Source organism: Pelobates fuscus, chromosome 12 (assembly GCF_036172605.1).
Source record: "Pelobates fuscus isolate aPelFus1 chromosome 12, aPelFus1.pri, whole genome shotgun sequence".
NCBI classification, from domain to species: domain Eukaryota; kingdom Metazoa; phylum Chordata; class Amphibia; order Anura; family Pelobatidae; genus Pelobates; species Pelobates fuscus.
Genome location: NC_086328.1, coordinates 100282978 through 100305692, shown reverse-complemented (window position 1 = coordinate 100305692; position 22715 = coordinate 100282978). Strand labels below are relative to the sequence as shown.

The 22715-nt window shown below is 34.0% G+C and overlaps 1 protein-coding gene and 1 long non-coding RNA gene across 2 annotated transcripts in view; both read left to right on the top strand.

Annotated features, from left to right (window-relative positions):
* Window positions 1-780: 780 nt before the first annotated feature.
* LOC134578514 (uncharacterized) lies at window positions 781-3875 on the top strand. The gene is made up of 3 exons (XR_010086107.1): window positions 781-882; window positions 1531-1620; window positions 3810-3875. It is a non-coding gene; the product is annotated as an uncharacterized LOC134578514 (long non-coding RNA).
* Window positions 3876-4310: 435 nt separating this feature from the next.
* The window catches only part of LOC134578526 (mucin-5AC-like), a 62815-nt gene continuing 44410 nt past the window's right edge, over window positions 4311-22715 (top strand). Inside the window, exons 1-15 of the mRNA XM_063437509.1 lie at window positions 4311-4368; window positions 4898-4951; window positions 5677-5730; window positions 10014-10076; window positions 11199-11460; window positions 12224-12338; window positions 13760-13850; window positions 13930-14036; window positions 16678-16894; window positions 17101-17226; window positions 17358-17475; window positions 18609-18747; window positions 19028-19138; window positions 19227-19296; window positions 20207-20344. Of these exons, the coding sequence (XP_063293579.1) occupies window positions 4311-4368; window positions 4898-4951; window positions 5677-5730; window positions 10014-10076; window positions 11199-11460; window positions 12224-12338; window positions 13760-13850; window positions 13930-14036; window positions 16678-16894; window positions 17101-17226; window positions 17358-17475; window positions 18609-18747; window positions 19028-19138; window positions 19227-19296; window positions 20207-20344 (1723 nt within the window). The remainder of the gene's footprint in view (window positions 4369-4897; window positions 4952-5676; window positions 5731-10013; window positions 10077-11198; window positions 11461-12223; window positions 12339-13759; window positions 13851-13929; window positions 14037-16677; window positions 16895-17100; window positions 17227-17357; window positions 17476-18608; window positions 18748-19027; window positions 19139-19226; window positions 19297-20206; window positions 20345-22715) is intronic.

Here is a 22715-nt window from a genome sequence, read left to right as displayed (position 1 = left end):
TAAAAAATTATTTTACTCAGAAACAGTGAACTGTGAGTTTATTGTGTGCCACTAAAAACTAAATTACAAATAATATCTTATTTATTTATTTATTTATTTGCTTGGTTTAAAAAAACCTGCATGTATGATAGATAGCAGAGACCATGTAGAAAATATGAATGTATAAATTGGCATACAATGTAAACATGCAACCTTAGTAAAAGCAAAAGAAGATTAAAACAATAAAAAAGAAGATATATATATATATATATATATATATATATATATATATATATATATATATATATATATATATATACACCAAATCATTGTTTATTTTGATTCAAAATTATAATATTTGTTGTACAATAGTTATATTTTATATTTGGCTATTCGATAAAATAAATGTATTCATAAATATTATAACTGCCAACACTCGGACTAACAGTATTTACAAAATAAAATATTTTGATTCTCAACATTACACAAAGATTCAGGTTTGCAGTAAAAACATTTCAGGGGGAAAAAAATCTGTTCAGAATAATATACTCTTGTCACTCATTGAGGTAAGATTGTTCTGTCATTAGCTCCTCATCACCTTCATGAAAAATCTAGCACACAGTAAGTCCCCTTCATTTACCAGAACACAAACATCCTGGTTCCATAGCAGAATAGCTTGGTATTTCAAAGTGACGTCAATACAATCCCACCAAAGCCTCACTGCCACTCAGTATTGACTCAAGGCAGGGTTTTCCTATAAAACGGGTGAGCTAGAACACAGCATCAGCACCTGCTCAGCATCTTTCCTCAGTTCAGGAACTGTAGGAAACATGGGGCTCTGTAGGGGAATGTGGATACCTACAGCAGGCTTGGTAATAGTTCTGACATGTCTACAAGTGCAAGGTAAGTCCCTGGGGACATTCTCTTATTCAGATTTATAAATAGTCATTATGCCATTTGTCACAAGTAACAATGTAGAATGATTGAATTGTCTCCCAGCAAAATCTTACCCGTAATGTATGACCAATTCAAACTATCAGTAATATAATATCAATAATGAATTCATTAATATTAATATTATTAATGCTTCCTTTTAACATAAAGACGATATGCTTGTCTCATTAATCAAAATTAATATATATGATATTTCATATACTAATATTTAATATTTCGCATAGCTATATGGATTGTGTTTTTTAATTAATATATCTTTATCTGTATATTTATAGCTTTTGGTCAACAGTAGACCACTGTAGACTTTACCGTGGTCTTAATTTATTGCTTAAACCATGTACATCTGTAAGATAAAGAGTAGAGTAAACTACTGTGGCTGACTGCACATATGTGAATTGTTTACATTGTCCTCATACCTACTTTCCTGGCTGCTGGTCTGTGTCTATGTATTTTTGAACATTGTATATTCTAGGACAGTGAATAAAGGATAGGGGAGGTGGGCTTTTAGGCTATGTCTACAATGACATTGAGAGATAAATGTTTAATTTATACTGTTTGTAAATGCATATACACTTTTTTTTTTTTATTGTCATGCAGCTGCAAATAATATTTTGAAGCCACTGAAAAATACCATTGACGTTTCAAATGAGAATTCGGCATCAGGTTCAAATGAGAATTCGGCATCAGGTAAAAAATAATTTTACTCAGAAACAGTGAACTGTGAGTTTAATTGTGTGCCACTAAAAACAAAATTACACATAATTTCTTATTTATTTATTTGCTTGGTTTAAAAAAGCTGCATGTATAAGCGTTAGCAAGTTCTTTGTCCACAAATGCAGAGCAGAAATAGCTACAACTGATTTTCATGTTTAAGTTCCATGCAGAAGTATCATAGATATTGCTCAGTTCTTAAAATGACCAATGTCAAATACATGGAAATCAGTTATTTGTTGTTTTACACTGTATTCTGAGCAATATGCCTATCTAAACTTTGATGCAGTTGGGATTACTTTGTCTCATGTACTTGCCAATCTGAAGTTTCCATTACGGCTAATGGGAACGAATTATGGGAACAGTCACAAAAGTTTATGGAGACAGGCGTGACAGCTCATGGGAACAGGTATTAGCAAGCACTATGCACAAATATCTAGAACCGTTTTGCACATGTGCAAGCTCATCCATGGAAGATCCAACGGCCTCACAGGACTTAATTTTGTCCTTTCATGTGAGATAACATGCATAATAGTATAATAGTGAGTATGTCTCCAGGAGCCAAAGAAGAATGGAGCCAAGGAAATGTTGGCTTCATTTAAGTATATCTGCTCTGCTCTCAGCCACATCCACACTAATTGGCATGCCACCATGTGTGGTCTTTGTCAATAATGCAAAGATCCTAAATGTATCTTAAAAGATACTAACCTTTCACAGTTATATGCAAAGTCTATATATTACGAAGGGTGACCCCTTCCCCCCCACCTCCGATTTAAAAAAAAATGCCCTACTTCACTAGAAGAAAACTACTTCACCCAGTAGCTAGGGGAGTGTCTTTCCCTATACACTTACTCTGAATGTACATGTCATAAACAGTAATAGACAATACTTAAAATAGAAACACTCATACTTACACTTAGAGTCATAAGCTGCTAATAAAAAGGTGACCGATATAGCCACACCATCTTAAGAAATAAAGGACTAAAAGATGCATATAAAGGTCAACTATTGGTTCTTCATAGTAGAAATGCTAAACCCTTGAGGTACCAATGATTCAAGCATATATTATTTATTTTAAAAAAACATTGTATATGTATATATGAGCACATAGTCACTAGTTCGCCAATCCCATGTATGCGACCCTAGACCTTTTTGATCTATGAAGCACTGGTGTTCGAAAACTCCAGTCTATAGGAATTTAAGTGCGTGACATCAAACTGCCTTATACGTCTACGCATCCTCTGCATGTCGTTTACATGAAGGACTTTATCAAGACTAATAAAGAATTGTAAGGTTTTTAGTGTCTTTTTGTCATAAATATGGACATTTGAAAATGTTAACTCCTCCTGAGATGATTGTGTAGGCGTCAGTCCACAAACCCAGCTCACAGCAATACTCATACTCTTCATATTACCTCTGTCTGTAACATTTTAAAATGTTAACTCCTCCTGAGAATGATTGTATAGGCCTCAATTCACAAACCCAGCTCACAACAATATTCCGACTCTTTTGTTTTTTCTTAGCACTTTCATACTTCTGTCTTTACATGCTTTAATTCATGTATTAAAAATGATAAACTTTAAAATAATTAATGGATAATTAAACTCATAGTTACATAGTTACATAGCTGAAAAGAGACTTGCGTCCATTAAGTTCAGCCTTCCTCACATATGTTTTTGCTGTTGATCCAAGAGAACTGTTGCTGTTCCTGCTAACATCTTGCATCGGGCTACTAGGTGCTGGACTGTCTCAGAGGCCTCTTTACACAGTCTGCAGCTTAGGTCTTGCCTGGTGTGGTAGACTCCAGATTCTATTGATCTGGTGCTGAGTGCCTGCTCCTGTGCTGCTAGGATTAGTGCCTGAGTGCTGTATTTCAGTCCTGCCTTTTCCAACCACTGGTAGGATTTTGTCATGTGAGCCACATCCACTATCTGCCGGTGGTAAACCCCATGGAGAGGTTTGTCTTGCAAATGAACCTCCTCTTTTTCTACATCCTCAATCTTTTGCTCTTTTCTAGGACAACATAATCAGATTTTTGTTGTTGTTGTTGTTGTTCATGCTGGTTGTGAAGTAAAATAGGTTACATGTATCAAGTAAATATGAAAAAAACAATATGTAAACTCCATGTGATGAGTATTTAGTATCCAATTTTTCTGTTCTTGCAGGTGCAAATAATTTCTTGAAGTCACTCAAAAATTCTGTTGAGGATTCAAATGGCAAGCCTGTAGCAGGTATGATTTTCTCAGCAATATTGACAGGGTTATTCAGTAAAGAGTGAATATACAGGAATTCACATATTTACATTACAAATATTAGGCCAGAATAGCCACATTGGAAAAGCAATGTTTTCAGTTTTTGCTATTTTGGTTTGAAATATGTCATTCATTTTTAATTCACTTTGAATTCCCAATAATTTACACTTTAGTAAATAACCATGTGAGTGTGATACTGATAAAAAAAAAAATAATCTCAAATTCTCAAAAAATCAGCTATGTTTTTGGGTTGGCTTCTTTTGCCTAAAATAGAAATTTGACTTTGAATTAATTTAAAATTTTTGGAAATTCATACTTTAATACATAACTCTCAGAAACATTGAGTGTGCAAATGAAATACCATTTACAAGCATAAACAGGACAATACACACTAATTAGCTTTCTAGGATACTTATGCTTGACAAAAATGTGGCTTGTGTTACAAAGGCAATTGCTGTACCTGGTTCTGATTGTATTTTGGGAGTTTAACCGCTCCATTCTGTTGGAATTTGCATCATATTCAATAATTTTAAATAAATTCATAGAAAATTTTAATTTGGGGGCAAAAACAGCTAAACTGGAAAGATTATTAAAAATTACTTTCATGCTCAAAAATTTTACATGTAATGAACGTTCAAATATACAAATGGAATAAGATAAGAAGGGGAAAAAAACATATTTCTCTGGGTAAAATCGCTTCTGGCAATTGCGTTCCAACAAACTTATTCCAAATAGAGATAATACCACACTTGATGATACTACCAGGAAAATCATCATAAACTATTTATTGTATATTTTCTTTTATTCAGCAAAAACAGATACACAAAAACAGTGTGAATCATATGCATGTGTTAGCAAAAGATATAAATATATTTGCTAGGTGAATTCCAATGCTTATATGATAACAATAAAAAATCCTTAGTGTTTCCACCTTTTAATAAGCGCTTTGAAACAATTGTGGTTATTTCGTGTTTTACACATTTTGATTTTTTTTTACATAGGTGCAAAGAATAACTTAAAGTCATCTGAAGATTCAAGTGGGCAAGATAAATCAGGTGAGGAAATGTAACGTTATATGGGGCAAGGCAAGGGAAGGACTTTTGGGTACATAAGCGTAGATGCATTTTGCTCCTCACCTGCAAAAAAATGCAAAAAAAAAACAACAAATTTCTTGATTCAGATTTGTCCTTGTATCAACAAATTGTGAGCTTATTGTGCGCATAGTAATATTTTGTTTTCCCAGAGGCCAAGAAAAAGCAGCTCTGAAATGGAATGAGCTATCAGTAGTTGAAAGTTCCTTCTTGAACAAAATGTAACTTACCTAAACAGCTATTGGGACACCCAGAAACCTTCATAATGACTTACACTTGGTCTCTTTGTTAAATTAGTTTTGTAGGGGTACAAATAATCCCTTAGTAAGTAGAATAAATAATAAAAACAGAATTAGCTTCTATTAAATATGACTAGGCATGACATTTACAAATCTTTCACTATGTACATTAAAGGAACATTCCCGTCTGCATTACAAGTTCAGCTCACTGAAGTTGTTATTTGGACAGAGATTTTGGGGAATCATCATATCTTCAGGGGTTAAACCATTTTATTGAATTACAGTGTAATTCCAAAATTGATCTTCAGGCACTCAACACAGAGAGATACATTATACATTCAATTCAGACTGTTCATCAGACCTTTGAAATAATGCTGAGAAATGTATTGGACAATAGTGGTCTGAAACTACGGTAGTTACATCATGTTTTTATTAAACATTTTTATGCAGGTGCAAAGAAAAACTTAAAGTCATCAAAAGACTCAAGTGGGCAAGATACATCAGGTGAGGAAATATAATATACCATTATAGCGGTTACCCTCCACTGTTTTGGCAACCTCTATCATTTCTTTCTATCTAGCTTACAATTTATTATTAAAAATTACTTTCATGCTCAAAAATGTAAGAAACCTTCAAATATACAAATGGAGTAAGATAAGAAGAAGGTGAAAAAAACCCATATTTTTCTCTGGGTAAAATCGCTTCTGGCAATTGCGTTCCAACAAACTTATTCCAAATAGAGATACTCCCAGGAAAATCATCAGGAATTATTTATTGTATATGTTCTTTTATTCAGCAAAAACAGATACACAACGCAGGTAAAGAAAAAAATGTGGGCACCAAAAAAACAAAACTCTGAAAAATACTGGACGTGTTTCACATCTAATAAACAATGCTTCTTCAGAAGGAAAAAGAAAACAAAACACTGTACTTTAAAAAGCATTAGGAAGAAGAGGGGAACTAGAGTAAATATACTCCCCTCCTTCTATATAACCTTATTGCCCACCACACTTATAGTTGTAGTTGTAGTAGTTCACTACTCTTGAAGTAAACCACATGCTTGATTGAATCTAGCACACAGTAAAAGCCACGAAAGAAAATGTGGACAAAATCTATCCACATTTAAAGAGCCAAAATTATGTGTTAGGATATGAACCTAACTAATCACATTTCTTTGAGCATTCGAGCTAAGGAAATCTCAAGGAACCGTTCTATAAGAAATTATCCCTTTCAGTTACATATGTCAAATGAAAAGTTCTGAAATACATGTGACAAAGGGCTAATGATAACAAATAGCGCAGATGTATTTTGCCCCTCACCTGCAAAAAAAAGGAAAATAAAACCCCCAAACTTCTTGATTCAGATTTGTCCTTGTATAAACAAATTGTTACGATAGACATTAACCATATTATTATTGTATTTTCAAACCTTAACATTTTTTGTTAACCTGATAAAACCATCACTTTAGGCAAATAATTCCAAATCTTTACATATTCTTGTCTTAACAATCCATTCTGCTGTTGTAGGTGGAATTTGATTTTCTTCTAATAATTGAAGTTTATGCCCTTTAGTCATTTGTACTGTTCTGTTAACCCTTTTACTACCAAGCAGTTTGGAAAAAAAAAGCTATAGAATCCGAGTAATTTGGTGTCCTGTGAAGTAATGTTTAAATGTATTTTGTATTTTTAATGTACATAGATATAACATTAAATGAAAAAAAAATAAAAAAAACCTGGTTTAAAAAAAAAAAATGATAAAATACTTTATCATATAATCAAGTTACAGGCAAGGAAACAGTGTTGTAAACAAAAAAATACACATTATATGATTATAATATATGCATCAGACACACATAGCCAGACACATACACACATATACATACTGGCAGACACACACAAACACACACACACACACAGTCAGACACACACACATATACATGCTGACAGACACTCCACATACACTGTTAGCAATACACACACATTTACCCTGCTGGTGTAGTGGTAATAGTGACAGCAGCCATCAGATAGGCAGTACATGCTACTTCACTGCTGCTTTATGATGTGATTTGAAGTTTGATGGACAGGGAAGAGTGTGCTAACTAGTGGCTGCTGACAGAATCTATATAAATCTGTGATGCCCCCTATCATTCTCAGCCACCCTCCAATTACCTGCATCTCCTGGTGGGTGGCTGTCCTTTCATGTGTACAGCAGCTCCCCTACCCCCCGTGAAAACAGGGATAGGATAAAATGAGCTGCTTCCCATTCCCAGCTTTATGAGCCAGACAACAGGCAGCTCTCTCTCTTTGCAATAAACAAATGTATTTTGGAATTATGCAAATCATGAATACATAATTGTTGAGGTGAAGGGGTTGATGAACAGGCTGCCATGGAGCTGACTGTACTAGCCTTGTATGTATTGCTTCAATGCAATCACATCTCCTCCAAGAGTAAAATATATATATATATATATATATATATATATATATAAATAAAAAATGTTCAAAGTCTGGCACTCTACCTTAAAGTTGATTCAAATGCAAAAAAGCCTCGGTGCTGCAGAGCGTAGGTATATATGCAGGACGTAGAAAGAGCACTCCAGAGGTCTTATTCAAAGATATTTATTCGGTGAGAAAATCAATCGACGTTTCGACCCTAAGGTCAGGAGGAAGACCCTAAGGGGTCGAAACGTCGATCGGACAATGTGTACCCTGTTTGGAGAATAAAATACCGATTTTTTTATTTATCAAGACCTGTGAGTGCATCTCTTATTCATCCATATGTATACTACAACGTGGGATAGCACCTAGGCATCTTAACTATTTGTTTTGGAAAGGGTGAGTGCCAAGGTACATACTTTTATATATATATATATATATATATATATATATATATAAATGTATAACTAGATACTGTAATATCGCATGATTTATGTATCTGATGGGGCACAATGTAATTAAAGTAAACATTTTAAACACATATTTATAAATGTGACAGACTGAAAAAAGGAAAAAAGGGTGTGGATATAGAAAAACGTAATAGAAGAGCATAAACCAGTTTTGGTGTTGAAAGAGATGGCATCTGTTAATTTAGTGATGAATGAATAGCACTGGACTGAAAACGTATGTCAAACTTAAAGTAACGCTAGTCTTTTAAAAGTACCTTAGATTAGAATAGTCAGCTGAAAAAAATGGTGAATTGTATATTTTTTCCACCATTTTTTCCTAATATTTCCAATCCCTTTTTTGTGATTCACCTCAGTTTGTTGTTTAGTAAATACATGCCTCCATGCTGCGTAGCTACTATTACTATTTAGAGAGTTGTGCTTGATTTGCCATCTGTAGTTTTAAAAATATGTGTTATCTCTATTTTGTATTTTTGCAGCTGCAAAGTTTAAAGTTGATTTCTTTAAAAGAGAATCAAGTAATGAAATTCAGAAAAACCAAGTTATTCCAAGTGAGAAGTTGAATGTACTCAAATAACGTTGCATGAGTTACGCAAAAAACTACACATTGTTGGAGTACATGAAACCTAGAGGCCAGTCTTTAAAAATATCAATTAAAAAAACTTACTTTTTCTAGAATCCTGCATGGATTCTGAACGTATCACAGTTTTCAGCAACACTCACTTGACAGAGTATACGTTTATTCACTAACACTCTCATTTGGTGATTTAAAATAAAATCACATCCTTAGCTGCGCATGATATGAAATCAATATTATCAAATCAAGATATCAAAATTTAATTCTACAAAAAATATTTTTTAATTGTATAAAATCTAAATATATTCCATGTATTTATGAGACTAATAGGACATGTAAATATAAATAGTTTGCATTAGTTGTTGCTTTGTGTACATCAATTTGCAACCAGCTGAATTCAGGCCAAATTAACTACATTGGAAGAAAAATCAATGTTATTGTTGATTAATTCATGATTTTATTCAACTGACTCGTTTTTATCTAAAGTTCAAGTACAGTACTCATAACTCATTAATAAACGTTAGCTTATAGCTAGCTTATAGTAAGCATATATATGTTACCCTTTACAAGCTGTGTCTGTATACTACCGCACGGTAAAAATGCTAAATGTATGGCCAGTGGAACATGCACTGTATGCATGCACTGTATACCTTCTGCATGCTTGGTACCTAACCTCTGCTGTAATGTAAATAAAAATGTGCTAAGTGTACCTTTAGTACTATATATAAAAATAAAAAAGTAATTTTAACATTTTAGCCTTAGACAATAATGAATTGGTATTATTTCCTAATTCTTTAATACTAAAGAATTTGCTATTTGATGTATAAATTACAAGTGCTAAAGAGTAGTGAATTTTTTTATTAGGTTTTTTTTTCCACATTGATCCATGCCTCCCATACAGAGTTATTCACTAAAGTAGAATGAAGTTTAAATTCAAGGTAAAAAAAAATTCTGATTTGGAAACACTCTTTAAGACAGCAACGCATCCAGTTTGGTTACTTTGGCTTTACATTTTAGATTCACTTTAAATTCTCACCTTAGTGAATAACCCTGTATGGGAGGCATGGATCGATGTGAAAAAAAAAAAAAAACCTAAATGAAGAAAAATATAATTCATTACTTTTTAGCACTTGGCACTGGTTGTAAATTATAAATCAAATAGCAAATTCTTTAGTCTGGAAAAAGTATCTAGATAATAGTATCTAAAAAATAAATGTTTTACAGTATATCACATCAACTATTTAATCTTCCATTTTTAAATTTGTATTAATTAATTTTTAATGATCTTCATTTGCTCTCCTATTACAGATCAGAATTCAAAATCATCAAAGCTGATCTTTATTTCACCAACGACTCCCCCTGTGTTCAGAAGTGAGTGAACTTAGGACACTTTTGACGAGTGCGGTATTTGTTGTTGAATCATGCAATATTAAAACAACAAACGTAGGGAACTAGTCAGTAAATAGCCAACTATTGGACTACAATTGTACTGGATTAAGTGCATATGTATACCAATCCTTATATGACATACAATATCCAGCGCACACACTCACTCACTAAACACCAACTTCAAAGCTCAAAATATGTAATAGTTTTTTTTTTTTTAATTAATTACTTAATTAATTTATTTCAACACCCAACGTGGGCAAAAATAATGAGGATTTAGCTACATTATATGATCACACATTTCATAAGTCTTCCACAACATCATGTTCCTCGGTTTTGGCAGGCCCTATCCTAGCAGCCTAAAGAATAAGTAACCTATCAAGGAGTATCTGCCACTACATTTAAGCCACTTTCAGGGAGTTAAGTATATGTTTTTATCTTTTGTGATATACTACTTTTTACACTAGTTTCAAACAGTGTAGAAGATCAGTAGAATTAAGATATTTTCAGTGCTTTTCTTGAAATTTTCAAAGTGGCACTCCACTATTTGATTACATAAATACATGTAAATGACTGTTTAGTAGATAAACCCCCAATGAAAATTTGCATACATTTAATTATGCTTTTTTTATTTTTATTTGGAGTATATTCAATTACAACTTGCAAAAGCTGCAGATCTCTTGTCTGAAGTCCTTAAATCCTTCTACTTCTAATCCAGCCGAGACATTCTGTGGCTCTCCAATCAGACTTCTGAATTTAACTCATTGAGTAGTTGTTGCATGGCAAGTACTCTGTACAATTTTCTGCCTTTTCAGTTTCGCACCACTGATTTAAACAGCCAGGAAGTATAGGGCCAGTTGTCTGACAGATACGGGTGTAACAAGGTTAATTTATGAAAGTGCTAATTTCTATTCAAATCTGCACTTTTTGTAAAATAAAAAGAATATACACACTTCAAACATAAAGCACTTCGGCAAGAATGTCCCTTAAAGTGGTAATTTAAGCAAAAGTTTCTTTAGTAAAATGAAAAATCATTTCATTGTTTTCATAAAGATGAGTTGCTATTCATCTCAAAATCAAATGTAATAATGGTTTGATAACTTACAGGTCTTTCTTCGGCTCACAATAGCCAAGTCTGCAGTACATGGGGTAATTACCACTTTAAAACCTTTGATGGAGACATATTCTACTATCCCGGAACCTGCAATTACTTGTATGCTTCTAACTGCCATAGTAACTTTGAAGAATTTAACATCCAAATCAGACGTTCTGTTGTGGAGGGCCTTCCCACTATTAGTGGCATCAGTATGAAGATAGATGGTGTATTTATTGAACTGAAAAGTGGAAGTATTACATTCAATGGTGACATGTAAGTTTATTCAACCTATTATAATATTATTAAGATTTATCAATAATAATGAATAACTTAAATAAAGGGACACTATAGGCACCAGACTACTTCAGCTCATTGAAGTGGTCTAGGTGCAATGTCCATGTTGCACTTAGTGCTGCAAAAATGTTTATATTGCAGCTCTAAGTCTGCCTTCAGTGGTTGTCTACCAGAGAACATACAGTGACATATTTTTCCTATGGGGTCATCTAATGCGCTTGCTGCACATGCACATTAGCGCCTGCTTGTTGTGGGACGCTGGAGGGGGCATAGCGTCAACTTAGAGCCGAGGTCCCTCGGCGCTGGGATCAGGTAAGTATATAAAGGTTTCTTAACCCTTTATTTCTCGGGAAGGGTGGGGTGTGAGAGAGGGGGAGGCAGGGGAGCGATAGTACCATGAATACAGCTTTGTATTCCTGGCACTTGAGTATCCTTTTATCAATTTGGGAATTAAGGGTATGTACAATTATGTGATGGGTGAGAGAGATTATAAACAAACCACAATACTATCATTGTCAAATAATACCTACACAACTTTTGGAGGAAAAATGCACTTGATTTTCTATACACAAATTCAATTTACCACTAAATAGAATTAACTAAAAAAAAATCAGCTATGCTTTAAATGCAGGTATTCCTCCAGTTTTTCCTTTGGGTAAAATATTTTACCTATCCTTTCGAAAGATTTATTGATAACATAAAATTGTTTCATTTGATTATACATAAAGAAATATTTTTACAGAGTTGAAATGCCATATGCTTATTCGGGGATCCAGATTGACAGAAGAGGAATGTATATTAGAGTCAATGCTAAATTGGGACTTGAATTCATGTGGAATGAAGATGATGCTGTTCTGGTAATTTTTTTAATTTTACTTTTTTGGCAAAAAGGACTCTTTTGACATTTACTATACCCACTTCAAATCTTAATTTTGTATTTCACTCAACACTCAACAAAGACTGAAATACAAAATTAAGATTTGAAGTGGGAATAGTATATATCATATAAAAAAACGATTCATGAAACTCAAGAAAGCAAAACAAAATAAAACATGGAAAGTCCCAGTTTCAAAAAGTAAACAATGTTCTTTTCCAAACCTAAACACAAAGATAATCCTTACTTGAATTATAATTCACATCTGACAATGTTAACCCATAAGGTGGATATACATTATAAACTCATTTTAACTCTGTCTGTCCAACAATTTTTTCTAATGTCTTGCTATTATTGTGTAACTTTTGTGACTATTTAACTTTAAGGATTTTCTCCTTAAAAGTAAACTGTAAAAGTCTAAACAAGTTATCTGGATTTGATAGAAGTACCTGGCTTACATGCAAATTTTGATTAGCCTTCTTTTTCAAATTTCTGATTTCTGTTATCCACCACTTTCTTTTTCCAATGCTTTACTGTTGTGCTTTTTTTTTTTCTTGATTGCCCCTTTTTCTTTCTCTTTAATTTCCCTTTCTTTTCTCATTCTCTCTGATCGCTTCTGCCTACTTTTTCTTGTCCACGCACTAGATATGACACGTTTAACCCCTTAAGGACACATGACATGTGTGACATGTCATGATTCCCTTTTATTCCAGAAGTTTGGTCCTTAAGGAATTAAGCTGTGGTGAGGCCACATTAAAGACTCCTTGCAGACATCCATATGTCTCATATGTTACAGTATTTGCATTTATGGCAGTGACCAGCCAGCACTTAATTGTGCCTTTTCTTTTCTCACAACAAAAATTGTGTCATTTGAGTGTTGGTTAACCTTGATATTTGGTCAAAATCAACAGGAGGGGAAGCCTGTTGATATTTTGTATTTAGGATGAAAAACTCACAAAATTTAACAATATAACATAGTTCCAACTTTTTAATATATAATATAAAAATAACACAAATTAGTAATCCCCTCAAGCAAAACAATACAAGAATTAAATCCAAGAATTAGATTTTTTTTTTAATTCGAATTACCACAAACACCATTACCAAAACACAACATGCCTGACTGTATATTTTTACTGATTAAACCTCCTGTATAATTTTATCATGCATCACAATGGTTAATGAAACATATATAAATGATTTGACATGTTTTATTGTAGAAAGACTCATCACCAGATATATAAATATATACATTTTATTAGACAGAGCTGGTGGGTTGATTTAATATTTGTACATTTGTTAAACTATCTTAAAATAAATTTGAATTAATCAGTATGTTATAGATACTGTTTCTATAAAAATTAATTCAACATTATCCATTGTATTATTTCTATTTATTTTTAGTTGGAACTGGATACTAAATTTGCCAATCAAACATGTGGTCTTTGTGGAGATTTCAATGGGATTCCAATTTACAATGAATTCATTTCAAACAGTAAGACAGCAATTTAATATATATTTTTTTGAATTTTTATAAGTCATAACTTGCACTCAAGGCACATTCCTTCTTCTAGATGTACAACTCACTGGTATCCAGTATGGAAACTTGCAGAAGTACAATGGTCCAACAGAAACATGCCTAGATCTGACCATGACTGTCAAGGATGGCTGCACAGATCTTGTAAGCAGTAAATTATATTAATAAACTATAGAAAGTCTGTGTCGGGGACAGCTTTATCTCCATTGTCCATTCTCAATGATATAAGTTAGCTCAATGGCCTATCCTCAGTTGTAATATTGTATAATCTTTATATAAATATGTTACAGTTACATAATTAGCATAGTTAGATAGTTGTCTAGGTTGAAAAAGACTAAAATCCATCAAGTTTAACCTTGAAACCCATTATTTTATGCTGTTGATCCAAAAGAAGGCAAAGATAACAACAAAACTAAAACAATTGTAGCCATTTCAAATAATGCCATAAAAATAAAAAATAAACTCCTTCTTTACTTCATGCAATCAAATTCCTCACTGGATCAATAGCCTGTTCCCATACATACTAAGTATACATTGAATATTCTGTTTTGCAAAAAAAATAAAAAGCATCCACGCCTTTTTTTAAATATCTGTAATTTCTGATAGGACAACCTTTGAGGTAGTGAATTCCACATCTTCATTGTTTTTACTGTAAAGAACCCTTTTCTCTGCTGTGAGGGAAAACTCCTTGATTCAAGTCTCAATGGGTGACTTATTTTCTTTTTGATATTCCTGCTAATGAACACGTTAGCACATAGTGGCTTATATATATTTACATAGTGCTATCACTATGAGGCACCTTTTTTCTAAAGAAAACAAATTTAGTTTGTCTAGACCTTCTTCATAACTAAGGTTTTTAATTATCCTTAATAATTTTGAAGCTTGTCTCTGCATTTTGTCTAGTTTTGCAATACCCTTCTTTAAAACTGGTGCACAATATTGCACCACATATTCAAGGTGGGGTCAAACGTTAAAAAATAATACAGAGGCAAAATTATATTTTGGTCTTTAGTAATGATAGCTAGTTTGTTATCTATAATTATTCCCAACATTTAATGTTATCTCTAACTGAAACCTATTTAACGTATACATGGCTTGTGGATTCCTTATTCCAAATTGAATGACTTTGCATTTATCTGTATTGAATCTCATTTGCCACTGAATCTCATTTGCCTAGTTGCTCCCCAATTAATCCCAATCCCTTTCTAAAGAAGTTATATCATGCTCACGGTCATTTAAAATCAGTTAAAATACAAGATTGCTCTGGAATATAAAAAGTGACCTTGTGTAAATGCAAACACACTGCTTGTACTCACCCCTTGAAGCAATGTATAGAATTACATGCTGATGTTATAGTGTTTAGTACCATCTTTGTTGTAGTATAGGGGAAGTTATCATGTTCTAGCTTAAGGGTTATATCTAGTTGACTGCATTAATTTTTGTACTTCTGTAAGAACCAGAAGACCAATGCAAATCCATATATGAATATAGAAATTCCCTTACTTAAATTGTATGGTTAAATTGTATGGTTATTGTTTTATATATATATACTGATCAGTCACAATATTAAAATCCCTACTGTCAGATACATATGCCACACACACAGACTCACACAACACAAAACAGGCACGCAGTTGGACATGTACACACAGTCACATTGTCAGTCACACACAGATAGCCAGAGACTCATATACACTTTTTCAAACAGACACAAAGTCAGACATTCACATTCACACACATTGTTAGATACGCACACATCCAATGTCAAAAAGACACACAGTTGAGATACACATCCAATGTCAAATACACACAACCAGACCTACGCACTCATACACAAAAGATACACATACACATAGATACGCATACACTGTCAAACTGACATACAGCAAGAGATACACACACAGTCAGACACTTACAAGTACAAATCCCCAACCTCCTACACAGTAAAAAAAAACATAATTTTACCCTGCCCCTATACTTTTCTCTCAACAGACAGTCCTAACATGAAGGCCATGAATTGAAGCTTGCTTGGCAGCACAGTGTGAGAGATGGAGGGAGATGGTATAATATGCCACATCCCTGCCCTCTCTACACACTGCATGTGTCTGAAGCTCAACTGCCAGTTAGAGCAGCTCTATGGTAATGCTAGGAGGAAGTGATATCTATGATATCACATCCTCCAGTGCTGCTTCCTGTGTGGAAGCTAAGCAGGCTCTGCAGTCCGGGGAAGAAGAAATATGTATCTGACCAAATGGACTACTAAGTACTACAGAGCTTACTGCATATCCCTGAGTTGGACCGGGCCCCTTACAAGTTTACTGCCTGTACCCCGCTGATGGTTAGCGTGTGTAACAACGAGACAGATATAACAACAAAAAGTGCATATATTGTAATTCTGTTTAAAACACTGACTATTTGTATAAAAACAAAGGACACTCACACTTTGAAAAACATTTATAAACAAAATTTAAAAATTAACATTTAGAATAAAGTTCAAATGACCAATCCAAAGAGACATAGTTGGTACACCTTCGTCTTTATGATGGAATTCTTCGATGTGTGACTTACATGTAGTCATCACGGTTCCATATTGTGGGCTGTACTATATTGTGATATGAGCATATATCTACTCTTAAGGATACAAAGCCAGACCATGTACAGTCTTGTGAGGCCAATAGGTTTTTGACAGCCATTGTGACACAACATGCTCTGCAACAAATTGATTTTTATTTAAATTATTAATCAAGATTTTAATTGTGTGAATTTGATATCAATTCCTTCACAGAGTAGAATATGTGAAGTCACATTGACCAGCTCAGCTTTCTCATCCTGCAACAAGCTTGTAGATCCTATGCAATACATTAACGCCTGTGTGCAAGATCTATGTCGTTGTGCAAAAAATGCAACTGGTTTCTGCCTATGTAACACTTTCACTGAGTATTCCAGACAGTGCGCCCATGCCGGAGGTGTACCTGGAAATTGGAGGACAGACAGCATGTGCCGTAAGTCTCCTTTTTTCACATATTCAGCAATTTAGCTCCTTACTTTTGACTAGAGGCTAACAGATGGCTAAGCAGTGCATGTTCTTCAGCACAGCAATACACTTATTTTATTTTTATTTTTTTAGTTTAATTCTAACTAATTTGAAATGATTACCACCCTATTGCACATCTCATCAATTATATCAGATTCCTTTTTAATATTACAGCATTGAAATGTAACCAGAATCTACAGTACAAGGAATGTGGAAACCCATGTCCAAACACTTGCACCAACCTGGAACACTCATCAGTCTGTGACAGCCACTGTATTGATGGATGCTTTTGTCCAGAAGGTAAAAACTTTGTCTATGAAGGGATAAATAGGAAATGGTTTCAAGCTATGCAGTTGGGAATATTTATGTATTTGGTTCATTGCATTATTTTAACATTTGAATGACATGTTTTAATTCTATTCATGTGATAGGAACCGTTTATGATGACATCAAAAACGTAGGTTGTATTCCAAGGCAGCAGTGCTCCTGTTCCTATAATGGACATGTCTACGCAGCAGGCACTGGGTTTTCTGAGAAATGTCAATCTTGGTAAACTCACTTTTTCTATGCATCTGACATTATGACACAGTTTAAAAAATAATGTTACTTGATAGTTTTCTCTAAAATATGTAAATTAAACCTGTGTCATCTAAAGGAATTAAAGAAACTATCTATCTATCTATCTATCTATCTATCTATCTATCTATCTATCTATCTATCTATCTATCTGCCTGCCTGTCTGTCTGTCTGTCTGTATTCAATCACATTCATTCCTTTTATGACTTTATAATCTTTTATTCATACATTGTTTTTATTTTGCTTTATTTATCATCATGGACGTCACGGACATCATATCAAATGTGAAAGTTAATAAATCATGTCAGGGGTAATCAACAGTACATATCTTTTTTATTAACCACCAAATGCCATGGATATAGGGTGCTAAATGATATATACCTATAACCTCAACAGGTCCACATTAGAATATATAAACAAACACCCTAGCCCACTTAATTTATCATAATAACTCTGTGTTCATACAAAAATAGACATACAACATTTATCCACCAATTTATAAAAAAATATGTAGAAATAGATCAGTTCACTGTATTAATAAATATGTTACATATAGTTATAAATATATTTGAAAATCTACCAGAACAATTACCCACTAGCTCATAAGTGTTACCTTTAGGATTATGCCAAGTTAATCAACAACAACAGCTGTGGTCTCCGCTCTCTTCTCCATTTAACACAAATTTGGGACAATTCCCAGAAGCACCTAGTTGTTCAGAGAACACATATTCAAAAAATATTCTACTCATATTATGTGTTGATCATTGCAGCTACTTTCTTCTAGTTTTTTGTCCCTATAGATATGTTGAGAGTGCCTCTTCTTTTAAGTGTGAAAACCTAAAATTAATTCCAATATTATCTTTCACTATCAACAATCTAAACAATTAAAAATATGAAGAAATGTATAATATATATGTAATGTTAGTCCAATAAAAAAGGTATCATTGCATACTGCAATACTCTGGTACTTTGGCATATATATAATAATAAAATAATAAAAAATAATAATAAAAAAAAAAAATATATATATATATATATTATTTTTTTTTTTTTTAATATATATATTTATAATATATATATATATTATTTGTAATTATACCTTTCAGCACCTGTGCTGATGGCAAGTGGAAATGTGCCGAAGATGCTTGCTTAGGATCCTGCTCTGTTGTGGGAGGCTCTCATATAACCTCTTTTGATGCCACGCAATACACATTTCATGGAGACTGCAGTTATGTCTTGGCCAAGGTAAGCAGATATAAAAATCGTGGTGTTCTTGTACATAGTAAAAAAAAAATGTAATCTAAAACATAGTAACTACATAATTCAGTGAGATAGTTTAATGGAAAGTACCCTTGCACAGTGCTTCAATGTCAAAGTATCAATTCCCGGCAAGGTAAGTTTTGCCTATCAACCTTCCAAGATTGATAAGATGAATAACATTGACCTAAGTAATACAAATTTCTATACCTCAGGATGCATGTGAAACCTACAGCATCATTCATGTTGCTTCATTTCTTTAATTTAGACGTGTAACAGGCCCACCTTTAGTATCCTTGGAGAAATTCTTCAGTGTGGTCTGACTAATACAGAGACTTGCCTAAAAAGTATCACCCTTATTTTAGATGGTGGAAATGAGGTAAGTTTTGTAGCATCAAATATATTTTTGAATTGCTGTTTTGTGTTTGCTCTTTAAATGACAATTTTCTTTTGTGCTCACCCAACAGCTAATTTATATTAAACCTTGTGGAAGTGTTTATGTGAACTCTGTCTTTACACAACTTCCAGTGTCAACAGGTATGCTATTTCTGTTCATACATCTCCTTGGGTCCTTAAGACTTACTTTAAGTAAATACAATACCATTGCCTTTTAGCTTGATATTGCTCATCTGTAACAGAAAAGACAACCAACTTTTCTTCTTATGTAGAATTTTAGTTTATTCCCAAAGGGACACTATGGTCACCAGAACAACTACAGCTTAATGTAGTTGTTCTGGTGACTATAATCATTATATGCAGGCATTTTCATGCAAACACTATCTTTTCAGAGAAAAGGCAGTGTTTACATTGCCCCGAGGGAAACCTCCAAGTGGCCACTCCTCAGATGGCCACTGGAGGTGCATCCTGGCTCAGTGCTGCACAGTAGGCAGAACTGCCTTTCATCATCTCCATGCTGTCCATGGGGACGGTGGATTTTCCTCATAGAGATGCATTGATTCAATGCATCTCTATGAGGAGGTTCTGATTGGCCAAAACGGTGTTTGGCCCCGTCCCCTTGCTGATTTTATCCAATCCAATGCTTTCCCCATGGGAAAACATTCGATTGGCTAAAAATCGGCAATTCTGATTATGTTACCAAAGGGGCAGGCGGAGCCAGCGCCCACGGACCCGAGCAGCACTGGAAATTAAGTGAGTTTTAATTGCTTTTAAGGGGCTAAGGGGGGAGCAAGTCACCTAAATGGTGGGTTTAGCACTATAGGATCAGGAATACATGGTTGTGTTCTTGACCCTATAGTGTTCCTTTAAATGAGGCCTGATGGTATTTGTTACAGTTAATAGATAAGAAATATTTATTTCAATGTGGTTTGGCAGACTAGAAATTGAACAAAAATTGTAACAAATTCAGAATTTGAGAAGTTGAAATTCACTTAAAATAATAATCAACTATGCAAAATAAATACAAAATCATTTTTGTTTTGTTCCACAGCAAGTGTTACAATCTTCAAGCCTTCCACCTTTTTCATAATCGTGCAGACTGCAATCGGAGTCCAGATTCAAGTTCAACTTGTTCCTATGATGCAAGTGTATCTCAATGTTGACCCATCCTATTCAAGTAAACTCTGCGGTAAGACATTTGCAAATAGTTTTTTTTTTCAGGCTAATAAGAAAACACAGGGGTTTCACTAAAATAAGAATTGCCAAGAATTCAAAATAAATTCAAAATGAAATTCAAATTTAGGGCTAAACTAGTCAAACTTAAAATAAAATGCGGTTGAAGATATTCTCTAATTCAGCTATTTTGGCATAAATTTTTAAATTTGCTTTGAATTAGCTTTGAATTTCCACCAATTCATTGAATTGAATGAAAAGAAATGTACAAATCATTGGTGGTAAGAAATGGTTCATATTCTTTATGAACTATATTGTTTTTCCCTTCATTGGTAGATTAGATACCAATTTAATTACTTGGCCACCTTTCAAATGGATACTTTTAATTCCCAGAATAACACTATCGAGTTAGCATACACATCTATACTTTTATCAATAAGGAAAAATTATCATAATATCGGAACACACCCAACAATTTAGAGCACTAAGAAAGCATCTAAAAACGCATTATTCACAGTAGCAACAAAGAAAACCCTGTGAGAAAACATCTAGATTCTCAACAAAATATTTATTACTGCACTCCCCCCAAAAGAACACCTAAAATGATGTACCACTATCAGGTATATGCATTAAAGTGAGAATTCAAAGTGAACGGAAAGTAGATTTCAAATTCAAGGTCAAAATAATCAAATTGGAAAAATTCTCAAAGTCAGCAACTCTTCCAGTTCAGATACTTTGGTCTTACATGTACAAAAATAGAATGAGGCAAAAATGTGATTCTTTGTTGAACTAAATTGCATGTGCCCACCCAGAATCCTTTGCAGTAGTAACAACACTGCAAATGTCTCATTTCTGTGTGAAAAGCAAGTCTTATGGTTTGACTGGTGTGCAAATATTTGTTTAACATTGTATTACATATATATATAAATATAGCTATAATATCTAAACCCCACAGAAAAAAAATGTGATAACATTAAGCTTAACTCATTTCAATTCAAATGCACAAGTATGGACTCTTTAATTTTAGGGGTGTGGGTGGGGGTGGGGATAGGGGCAGGGCTGTTCTAAGAAATTAAGGTGATTTACTAATGACAATGTATAACACTAAAATGCAATTTAGAACATTATTAGACTGATGTGTAACACATTTGTTGTAATTTAAAGACACATTACAGTGAGTATTATTTCTTTGGCGCTTTTTGTATACACTTAGACACACCAAAAATATGGAGCTCTTAAAAAGGGGGGGCACTATAAAAGAAAAGAGGGACAGAGGTATTTAGGCCAAAAATGGGAATTAATTAATTATTAGTAATTAATTAACTACTAACTTGTTTCTCGACAACCAATAATAAAGAGAATCTACATATTCAACTGAAATATACAACTAGTATATATAAAAGTGAGAAAACAGAACAGTACAACAGGCATGTGATAATATTTGTATCCCTAATTAAAAATGTTTATGGAGATTTCACATAGCTTGCTTAATAAACTACAATACGCTTGTAGTTAAAATATGAACATTACAGACAAGCAGTCATCCTTTGTACTGAGGCAAAACTAAACTGAATAACAACTCACCCCGTTAAAGGACCACTATAGGCACCCAGACCACTTCAGCTTAATGAAGTGGTCTGGGTGCCAGGTCCAGCTAGGGTTAACCCATTTTTTTATAAACATAGCAGTTTCAGAGAAACTGCTATGTTTATAAATGGGTTAATCCAGCCCTCAAATCCTCTAGTGGCTGTCTCACTGACAGCCGCTAGAGGCGCTTGCGTGATTCTCACTGTGAAAATCACAGTGAGAGCACGCAAGCATCCATAGGAAAGCATTGATAATGCTTTCCTATGTGACCGGCTGAATGCGCGAGCAGCTCTTGCCGCGCGTGCGCATTCAGCCGAATGGGAGGATCGGAGGAGGATCGGAGGAGGAGAGCTCCCCGCCCGGCGCGGGAGAAAGGTAAGTTTTAACCCCTTTCCTCTCCCCAGAGCCCGGCGGGAGGGGGTCCCTGAGGGTGGGGGCACCCTCAGGGCACTATAGTGCCAGGAAAACGAGTATGTTTTCCCGGCACTATAGTGGCCCTTTAACTGTATTACATTTGTATGGCCAGCAGCCCACAGTGTAAACTTATTGACACGCAGCTATGATATGATTGAGAGCAGAGAGAGACTGAACAGAAACAGATTGTAAGCCTGGGGAGACATGGTTAATATTCAAACTGAGGCTGGTCAGATATGTGTGCTTCAATACACAGAATGGGTTGACAGCATTGTTATGAGAACGCATATTACCTAACTCTCCTTTACCCCTCTGTCTCCATCCATCCATCCATCTATATTCTTGTTTAGTGATATAGTATTGTACACATGCATACTCAATTGAAC